Here is a 10,859-nt window from a genome sequence, read left to right on the forward strand (position 1 = left end):
TTCACCTTGTTTGTACATGACTTGACAAAGGCCACCAGGCCGAAACGTTGTCCTTTTATTAAATTCATTGCATCAGAGCCAGAGTGTGAGGTTTCTATTCTTTCTATGAATTATTGTCCGTCACCGGCACCTCACTGAGATTTCATGGTGTGCATTCTCTCCATTTTTGACAATAATTCATAAACAAGACATATCTAAACACATAATCTACATTATACCTCAAACACACTGCAGCTAAAACCAAAGACAATGAACACATACTTAAATTTGACTCTAATATCTAATGTCCATCTGACTGACAGAACTCTGACCTGACCAGCACAGGAGGCTACGATGCCATCATCCAGCATCACAATGATGGCAAGAGGACATGCAAGGAGGTGGAGGACTTCATAGTTAAGTAGGCCTGGCTGTGGAAAGCAGTGTTGTAAAAACACCATGGTTCTATCTTATCTCATCTTTAACCACGTGACTTTTATTACTGTATCTTGCAGGGAGTGTGAAGTGTACATACTTCCAACCTGGGCCTAGAATAATTGTGTACCTTTGCTTCTGTTGACCAAGGTCTACAAGTAACTACTAAAGCAGTGATACTCAACTTGCAGCCCTGGGGCCAGATGCGGCCCGGGACAGGGTGCAGAGTGGCCCCCCGACCATTTCCTAATAATTTCACCTTAGTTTTCATTGTGAATTAGAATCTAATTCACAAAACTAACTAATGTGAAATAAAGTTTGGCTGAGCTCCAGCTAAATTGTCAAATACCGCCGTCTGCTCACTATACAGGCACTCATGTATGTACTTAACTTAACTAACTTAACCTAACTATCCGGTGTGCACAACATTGTCAGATTAAACTCCGGCTGACACCCCAAAAACCTACAATCCGCGACAGAAAAATGTATATTGTTTGTTTATTAACTGGCCCCTGGCCTCCTATCATTTCGCGAAAGTGGCCCCCGGGCAAAGCAAGTTGAGTATCCCAGGCTCAAAGGTCTGGAGTGGAGGTCTTCATATCAGGCTCAAAGGTCTGGAGTGGAAGGTCTTGATATCAGGCTCAAATGTCTGGAGTGGATGGTCTTGATATCAGGCTCAAAGGTCTGGAGTGGATGCGGCATTTAAACAAGCTGCACAGCCTGCAGACTGAAGACAAGCCAAGTCCCTGCTGTGTGAGCAGCATGGTGAACTGCAGTGTGGAGACCCAGGACTTCATGACAGGTAGGAGGACTTCATGACAGGTAGGACTGCATGACAGGTAGGACTTGATCACTGATGACATCATCAGTGATGTCATCAGTCTGAACTATAGCCTCAGCCTTAGGGCAATCAATACTAGGCCAATTAGGGCAATTAATCTGCCCTAACTAAAAAATCCAGCTCCATCAGTTTCAGCCCGATCGCACGTAAAACGGCATAGCTGTGGCAAACAGACAGACAGAGTCCACATTGCTAAGTTTATATATAGATAGTGATGTCAGAAAGATATGATGGTGCAAGTCCATGTAATGATTTAAATGATAACAGGAGCACCTTAAAGTCAGATGGCTTGAGTTGGGAGGCAGTGGGAGATTAGGATTGGAGTAATGTGAGCACATCTTCTAGTTCTAGGATCAAGCTGGAATCTCCCACAACCACGTCAAATAACATTAAAATACATTGTATGCTTTGGTGCGATGTAGGATTTTGTCTTTCAATATCCTCGTTGCAGCCTCGCTTGGTGTTGTTGCTTCTCACAGGAATGTGTCCCTGTAACAGAGAGCCCAACATGAGCATGAGCTCCTGGCCAATCCCGGCGCATGACTGCTGCGTAGGCGGGCACAGGGCGTGGTTTTTGCGTAACCTTTGTGCGATTCGAAACACGCATGCGTGCATGGTATGCACCCCCCCCCCCCCCCGCCTTCCCCCAACAGCTCCCCTCCGACTGCGAGAGGGTCCTCGCTGCAGCCCGCGGAATCGGGCGGAGTCGGATATGGGGCGGGGTCGGACATCAGGGGGGGCGGGGGCTGACATCAAGGCGGGTTTTTTGGTTTTTGTTTTTTTGCTTGTGTCATGTCACGTCACTTCCCTGAAAACGTCCAAGTCTCAGCAGTGTCGCTGGAGATTGTCCACAAAACGACTTGTAATTGTAAAACGGCTAGTAAACCTGCGATACGGTAATTCCTGCAATTGTACCTAACGTATGTGTTTGTTTAACCGCACGAAGTTTGCACTCGTTGTATTGTTTTCAAAGTTCAGCATTGTGCATGAAAAACAGGTTAGCGAATACAGCGTTAGCTTGTTGCTAGCTACGATAGCTCGCTAGCTTTTTTATTTTTAATGGTACCGAACCAAAACCACCGGACGAAGCGTTTATTATCTTACTGGCCTGATATCGCGTCTGTTAATTGTGTTGTATGAAGTCAAAAAGTGATCGTATGTTAACTTCATATTTGATTTGTAACGATGCAGTTCTTGTAATATGTAATTATCTCAACAGGCCTTAAGCCTACTGTAATGATCCGCTCCCGGACCGAAAGCAAGGAGGAAGGAGACGAAGTACGACTTGCAATCCGTGCATTTATTCACAGTCTTAGGTCACTGTTCTAGGCTTTGACCTACAGCCAAAATATACCTGAGCAATTGTAGCGCTCCTGTTAGCTGTTAGCTAACAGTCTAGCCATCACACACGCATTTAGGAACATGATCCTGTGTAACTGTGTCTCTCTGTCCACAGTCTGCTTAACGTCTACAGCCGTGCTTCCAACTGTGGTGGCCCCCATTTCATCAACTACAACGCAGTCTCCTGTTATCAGTCCAACAGTTACAGACTCTGCAGAGGTGGCACATAGGTAAGCAGCAGTGTAACAATTTTTTTACTTTACAACATGCGTAATTGCTAGTCGGAAAAGTTTGGGAACCTCTGCTCTATGTAGCCTAGATTTGGATGTTTATTTATTACCTTTTTGACATCTGCCTCAGACACCTCACCATCTTAGAAGATGGAGAAGAGCCTGTGCCTACAAAGTCTTCAGAATCATATCACTGCCCATTCTGCTCATACAAGAATGCAGCGAGGCATTCTGTGCATTGCCATATGCAGAACCATGCAACAGTGAAGTATAAAGGTGAAAGACAATGTTAGGCTCTAACAGAAAATAATACACATTAACCTCATAACACCCAGCCTATTTTCTGGATTGAAACTAACTAACCCTAACCCAAAATCTTTTCTTTCAGAGTTCACCATTGTGAACTCTGAAAGTACAATTGGGGAGAAAATAGAGAATCTAATGTCACGCTTACTTCTGTATTCTCTGTTAAATCAACCAGATATTAGAAACCAGGCTGAAGAAAAAGGATATTACGCACATATCTAAATATTTCACACACACCCTCACACCCTTTCTCTCTCTGTGTGTGTGTGTGTGTGTGTGTGTGCGCGCGTGCATGTGTTCCAGACAAGTCAGATCCTATAGAAAAGGCCCAGGTGTTGGTGCAGCTGCCCAGCAGTGAGAGGTTCAAACCCTCCTACATGCACAGGTGTGTTGTTAGTCCTTTTGTTGCCTCAAACACTTCACAATGAGGTTTCACCACATTGCTGTCACCATGGTTACCAAGAGGCACATTCAGGTCGTTCAGACTTCAACACAGTTTAGAGGACTTGAGAAATTATTTCTGTATCTAATCCTTCCTTATATAAAAGGGAGTAAGTGGGTTCTGCAATTTTGGTCATGTTTTTGAGTACACTCGGGCAATTGTGATGTCACTGAGGATGTCACTATGACATCATTGTGATGTCACTGATGATGTCATAAGACGGACATCAGTGACGCAGCAGCTCGAGCTGCAGGGTGGGCTCGCCCGCAGCGAGCCTAGGAATCGAGCGTGCGAGATGCCTAGTTCATAAAGATGCAAAAGTTCTGTGTACTTGTGAAAATGTACCTATAGCTGTAGAAAGGGATTTACTGTATATAGTGTATATATTCTGGTCTTCATCTGTCTGTCTGTCTGTAGTTTTGGTATGACAGACAACTACTTTGTGTTTGTGGAGCAGCCGGTGAAGATCAACCTGCTCAAGTTCCTGTCTGCCTGGAGCATCAGAGGAACCAACTACATGGACTGCTTTGAGTCCAACATGGGGGTAAGTGTGTGGTGTGTCTGTGTGTGTGTGTGTGCGCGCGCGCGTGTGTGCGTACGTACGTACATGCATGTGAGCCCCTGCATTTTTCCTCATATATGTGTTATGTGTGTGTGTGTGTTGTAGACATGGTTCCACCTGGCCAGTAAGGAACCAGCCAGTTATTTGAGCAGCCACAGGTTCAGAACTTCAGCCTTTAACCTCTTCCACCACATTAACTCCTATGAAGACCAGGGCTTCATCGTCGTCGACCTCTGCACCTGGAAAGGGTACGGTCCTGTGTGTGTGTAAGGCGCAGATTAGCCATTGCTTTGTGGTAGTTTGTAACACCTGTACCGCAGCATTGCCTGTTTGTTTGGGTTGGTGTGCTGGTGCAGCTAGTTGAAATGCTATACCAGCAGTTCATTTGACTTCAGCGCCTCCATGACACAATTTACCTTTTTCACAACAGGCATTTTGTATCTCAAAAGGAGGGTCAACTCAGGTGCAACCAAAATATTAATGAGGGTTTCCAACTTCCAATCCATTTAGGTGTTCCAGTGCTGGGGCCCTCATTAATGTTTTGGTTGCACCTGTGTTGAAAATGACTGCTGTGAAAAAGGGTCATTGGAGGCTTTTTGAACTGTGGCACTGGCTACCCTCAGTGTGGCGGAGCCATAGATGGTACAGTACACATATTCCAATCACCGCCCCAAGAATAACCCTGCCGACTACTAATGATAACAGGAAACGATGTAATCTTATTTATCAGTTTTACAGATGTTTATATTGTAACCTAATATATCAACCAATGAGATTAATTTGTCCCTAGGTCCCACAGGTCCATGTGCCATTCACACGGACATCAACCCTTGCCCGACCCACCTGTGAGGTGGGCCGCCAAGCCGGGTCGGGCCTTTCAAACACAAAATCAACCCAGGAATATCCCTGGCTGGACCTTGGTGTGAAAGAGGTATATTATACTGTAATTACTCTCTATCTATCTATCTCTCTATCTATCTCTATCTCTGTCTCTGTCTCTCTCTCTCCAGTCATGACTTTGTGTATAACTACCTCTATCTGGCCAACCTGAGGGAGGAGTGGGAGGAGGTGAAAGCAGCGATGAAGCCTCCTCAGCCCGAGGTCAGGCGATACGTACTGCCACTGGATATACACAGGGTGAGTGCACACACACACGCACACACGGCACGCACACACAGACACACACACACACACACACACACACACACACACACACACACACTACTGTAATATCATAGGCTCCTAAATGTCCTTAAATGAAGGCTAGTAGGTTGATAATGTAAAAGCAGACTTTAATGGAGGTGGCCACGCCTCCAATGGTGTGTGTGTGTGTGTGTGTGTGTGTGTTCAGGAGGAGCAAGGGAAGAACCTGGTATCTCTGCCCTACACCACGGCAACTGCTGTTCTCCATGGAGACGGAACCATCTGGCTGGAACCTGAAGTCCTCTTCTCTGGACCCAGACAAGGTCAGACATGCACGCGCACGCACACACACACACACACACACACACACACACACACACACACACACACACACACACACACACACACAGCGCGCGCACGCACACACACGTGCACGCACACACACACACACACACACACAGACACACACAGATGCACACATGCCCAGACACAAATGCAGTGTCATTAGACAGACAGACAGACAGACATTGTTAGCCCTTAAGTTTTCATTTAGACTCCCATCTTTTTATATGCACAGCATCTCTGGGCTACAGGTAAAGTCACTTGCTTATAGAACATAATAGACAGTAAACTATAGGTGCAGTCATCTTGGACATGACGGCTTGCCACTTCCTACATTGCAGCGAGGCCAGAGCATTAAATAAAAAATAACCTGAACCTTTACACATGAGCCCTTGTGTTCTTTTTTCAACAGGTGTGGTGAACTGGAAAGTGTTTTCCACCGACTACACGAGGACATACAGGATCCCCTACCAAATCTGCAACTGCATACAGTGCCGAAGATTATATAAAGACACTGAAGGCTACAGGGGGCATGGACAGCGAGGAAAAGTGCAGGGGTTTTACTCAGAGAATGATCTGGCAGGATTTTGCAGTATTGACTGTTTTTATGAAGCTGGATGCACTTTTCACGAGTGAGTGAGTGAGTGAGTGAGTTTCCACGGTCATGAGTCAAAACCTGTTCTGAATCTGTATCTGGCAGACTGAAGATGGCTTTGTAGCCGAAACGTTTCTGTTCAGTTTTCTTTCTCTTTTTTCACATGGTAGCACCTTTGTATTATTTTATGGACCATTAAACATATGGCATCTTCACATCCGTGAACCTTTGGAGTGGACATTCCATTTTTTCTTTCAGTGTGTGAGCTTCTCCTGGTTCCTTCCTGAATCTGTATCTAAAATCTTACTATATAATGAAACGTCTGTCCTGTCTGTACAAGCGAAGCAGTGGTTCTATGGAATTGCTTTGAAGCGCGTGTAGCAACTCATAATGTAATAATGGTTTATAATGTAACAACGGCTCATAATGTAATAACTTAAATGTAATAAAAGTTCATAATGTAATAATCGGCTCATAATGTAATAACAGCTTTGCGCATAATGTAATAATGTAATGGCAGAGGTAAAGATGATGATGATGATAATCCAGCAATTTTCTCATATGAGCCATTACATTATGAGCTGTTATTACATTATGAGTGATGCCATTAAGGCTCATAATGTAATAAGTTATTACATTATGCGCAAAGCTGTTATTACATTATGCACTCATGATTTTATTACATTATGAACTTTTATTACATTTAAGTTATTACATTATGAGCCGTTATTGCATTATGAGTTGCTACAGCGCGTATCAAAGCTTCAGTTGCTTTGACATGTATCAAAGCTTTGGTGTTGCTTTGAAGCATCAAGGCTTCGGTATAAAAGTCAGTCGCACTGCCGGAAATCATTTGTAGGCACGATAGAATAGTGGATTTGATATCGAAAGATATCACCTCTATTTTCAGATCTTCTATTTCACTGTATAAACATTCTACTGTGAAGCCGAGCATGTTCAGTCTGTGTAGTGATGATTCAGATGTTTTCTCTAATATTCCAGCTAACACTCCAGATGTTATTGTCAATGAAAATGAGAGAGAGGTGTTTGTTCTAGAGGTTGGCTGTACCTTTGACCACAGCCTAGAGGAGGCCTTTCTAACCAAGATGCTGAAATATCAACAGCTGCAGCAGACCATCTCACAGCTGGGCTGCAGGTGTAAACTTCTAGTTTTCATATTTGGTAGCCTGGGTCATATCCATAAGCTGGTTGTGAGAGGCCTTCAGATGGCTTGTCTCCCAAAGAGAAGGGCCAAGCAGTTAGCAAGGTATTGTTCAGTATCTGCTATTATTGGTAGACGCTCAATATGGAGGAGGCGCTGCTTTTTGTACCCATGAAGTGGATACTGACCGCTATCTTACCTTACAGTAGAACTGTATCTGTCAATTTGCCATTGTCATCATCCTGTGTGGTGTCATCTTTTGTGTATGCATTAATGTGATCGCCAATTAGGCACTCATGTATCTGACTGACTCCCAACATATGATTGCATTAGTGTTTATGTCCTTTGTACTTGTATCTATGTAGACATAAATAAATCATTTAAATGTGTGTGTGTGTGTGTGTGTGTGTGTGTGTGTGTGTGTGTGTGTGTGTGGAGCATGCACAGTTCACCAGAGAGTCAGGCACGTTAAGGGTGTTTAACCCTCTGTTATCATTTTCAAGCTCTCCAAAGCAAGCTTTGAACCAGTCAGGTGATTCATTCAGGTAATGAGCTTTGTATCAAAGCTTCAGTGTCACACTTGCCATCACTACTTTGATCTGCTTCATTAACGAACCAGTCAGGTGATGCATTCAGGCAATGAAGCAGTTGCTGCTTGGAACAATCCATCTCAAACTGCACATGGCCATTGAGCATTGGCATAGGCAGAAAGTGAAGTAGACAATGTTTTCATTTTCCCAATTTTATGCTAATTCTGAGTATAAATCGCGGCAGATGTTATGTTGTCCTGGCGTTATGTTGCCCCGCCAGGGCATAGACTAGTCTGAAATGATAATCTGAAAATCTGTTCATGTACTTAAAGTTGTGAAAAGTCATGGAAAAGTTCTTTTTTCTTCTGTCTAATAAAGTAAGTTTGTTTCTACAACACTGTTTTATTGTCCTTGTTTCTGTGTCTCTGAAATGCAGCACTCAGCCAGAAAGTTGACAATATTAATTTTAAAAATACATTACCGTATATAGCTACAGTCTATAGGTGTGTGCGTGTGTATATATTTGTAGGGATGTTTGTGTGTTAACATGAATTACAACATTAATGTGTTAAATCATTTTCATGGATGCCTTTCTCATTAGTAATCCAGCTGTACAATCCCTCTAGGCTACTATGACAGTATTATATGCAGTGTTGGGGGTAACTAGTTACAAAACTAACGAGTTACAGTAGTATATTACTTTTAAGCAGTAACTGAGTAATGTAACGAGTTACTCACTATTTTGGTAATATTATTACAGTTAGTGAGTCCGGTAAGTAGTTACAATCTGACTTTTTTTTTTTCAAGAGCCTGTGTCATCTGAAAATACCTAAAACAGTCCCTAAAATAAATACCTCTCCAAGTAACTAGTAATATGTAATATATTACATTTTGGAAGTAACTTGCCCAACACTGATTATATGTTACATAATTATCTGCTTGGCTATATAGATTTTTTCAATTTTCAAATTTTTTATTTGATTTAAATTTTTTATTTTATTTTTTCTCTATTATTGGATTTATTTATTGTCTTCTTCTTTTTTGCATCGCAGCCTGTCAATACACTGCACTGACGCCCCTCTCTCATAAGCAAGAGGAGCGTCACATCATGGAGTCATACGCCATACTCAAACCGTCTATTCTGATTCAATAAAGTTTGTTAAAATTATATTACGAGTCTCTCATGATTGAAGTGTAGTCGCAGACTGTAGTTCAATCATGGAAGACCAAATAAGGCATTAATAGAGCACCCCATGCTGTCATAACCCTCAGCCCAAATGACAACTCTACTCTATTGTGGTGGTGACGCGTGTTGAAGCTCCTATGCACGAGAGTAACGTTAGCAGTAGCCTAGCGTATTATTTCCACCTTATACTTTCAGAGGGTTAATTTACAAGCAGAAGACTCGTATGTGCGGGTGATATTATCGCGAGTATATAAAGTGGAAGCGGGGCGGGACTCCGTTAACTCAGAGGAAGAAGAAGACTTAATGGACTCAGATGAATGGTTTAGCTGTGAAGCTAACGTTAGCTGTGAAGCTATTTATTGGAGCTTAGAAAGGTAAAGTTGGTCACAGTTCAGGAGGAAAAGTTCCAGTCTGTCACTGTGTGAACATTAAAATGTCTAAAGTCCAGAAGCTGAGAGCTGTGGTGAAGCTGTGTCGGGTGCAGTGGCCGTTACACAGAGAAGCCTTGACTCCAGACCTCCAGCAGCTGTTGGTTAAAGAAGAGGTTCCCGCTGAGCAGCAGGAGTGGAGCCCCAGTCTGCACCAGGAGGACCCAGAGCCCCCACATGATATTAAAGAGGAACAGGAGGACCCAGAGCCCCCACATGATATTAAAGAGGAACAGGAGGACCCAGAGCCCCCACATGATATTAAAGAGGAACAGGAGGACCCTGAGCCCCCAAACATTAAAGAGGAACAGGATGACCCAGAGCCCCCACATGATATTAAAGAGAAACAGGAGGACCCAGAGCCCCCAAACATTAAAGAGGAACAGGAGGACCCAGAGCCCCACATGATATTAAAGAGGAACAGGAGGACCCAGAGCCCCCACATGCTATTAAAGAGGAACAGGAGGACCCAGAGCCCCCACATGATATTAAAGAGGAACAGGAGGACCCAGAGCCCCCACATGATATTAAAGAGGAACAGGAGGACCCAGAGCCCCCACATTATATTAAAGAGGAACAGGAGGACCCAGAGCCCCCACATGATATTAAAGAGGACCCAGAGCCCCCACATATTAAAGAGGAACAGGAGGAACTATGGATCAGTCAGGGGGGAGAGCAGCTTCAACGGCCGGAGGAGGCTGATGATATCACCAAGTTCCCATTCTCTGTTGTCCCTGTGAAGAGTGAATATGAGGAAGAGAAACCTCAGTCCTCACAGCTTCATCAAAGCCAAACTGAGGAGAACAGAGAGACAGAGCCTCTAGCCAGCTGCTCAACTGAACAGATGAAAACAGAAACTGATGGAGAGGACTGTGGAGTATCAGAACCAGCTAGTAATTCACAACCAATTAGTGATGACAAGACTTCAGACTCTTCTGAGACTGAAGACAATGATGATGAATGCATGGAAACTAGTGAACCTCAGTCAGGTTTAGACTCACAGAAAAAGAGTGAAGTTCCAAGGAAGAAACACTTCAGCTGCTCAGTTTGCGGTAAAATATTTGGTAATGAAGCACACTTGAAGAGACACATGATAGTCCACACAGGTGTGAAACAATTTAACTGCTCAGTGTGTGGTAAAGGTTTTTGTTATAAAGGATCCTTGAAGACACACATGATAATCCACACAGGAGATAACCAATGTATTTGCTCAGTCTGTGGTAAAGGTTTTGGTCGTAAAGGAGACTTGAAGTTACACATGATAGTCCACACAGGAGATAAACAATTTAATTGCTCAGTCTGTGGTAAAGGTTTTGGTCGTAAAGGAGACTTGAAGA

General features: G+C 43.5%; 2 protein-coding genes across 2 annotated transcripts in view; both read left to right on the forward strand.

Annotated features, from left to right (window-relative positions):
* Window positions 1-2,826, forward strand: part of LOC310795252 (comE operon protein 2-like) — a gene marked incomplete at its 3' end in the record, with an annotated part of 26,078 nt that extends 23,252 nt beyond the window's left edge. Inside the window, exons 8-9 of the mRNA XM_083657312.1 lie at window positions 303-400; window positions 2,712-2,826. Coding sequence (XP_083513438.1) covers window positions 303-400; window positions 2,712-2,826 — 213 coding nt within the window. The remainder of the gene's footprint in view (window positions 1-302; window positions 401-2,711) is intronic.
* Window positions 2,733-6,405, forward strand: LOC310795550 (retinal Mueller cells isomerohydrolase-like). Its single transcript, XM_083657617.1, has 8 exons — window positions 2,733-2,826; window positions 2,957-3,102; window positions 3,436-3,517; window positions 3,992-4,118; window positions 4,242-4,384; window positions 5,147-5,273; window positions 5,488-5,602; window positions 6,034-6,405. Exons 2-8 carry the CDS (start codon window positions 3,072-3,074, stop codon window positions 6,255-6,257), a joined length of 849 nt encoding a protein of 282 aa, XP_083513743.1. The 5' UTR covers window positions 2,733-2,826; window positions 2,957-3,071; the 3' UTR covers window positions 6,258-6,405.
* The last annotated feature ends 4,454 nt before the right edge of the window (window positions 6,406-10,859 follow it).

The sequence above is a fragment of the Poromitra crassiceps genome (genome assembly GCF_964638095.1).
Source record: "Poromitra crassiceps genome assembly, chromosome: 21".
NCBI classification, from domain to species: domain Eukaryota; kingdom Metazoa; phylum Chordata; class Actinopteri; order Beryciformes; family Melamphaidae; genus Poromitra; species Poromitra crassiceps.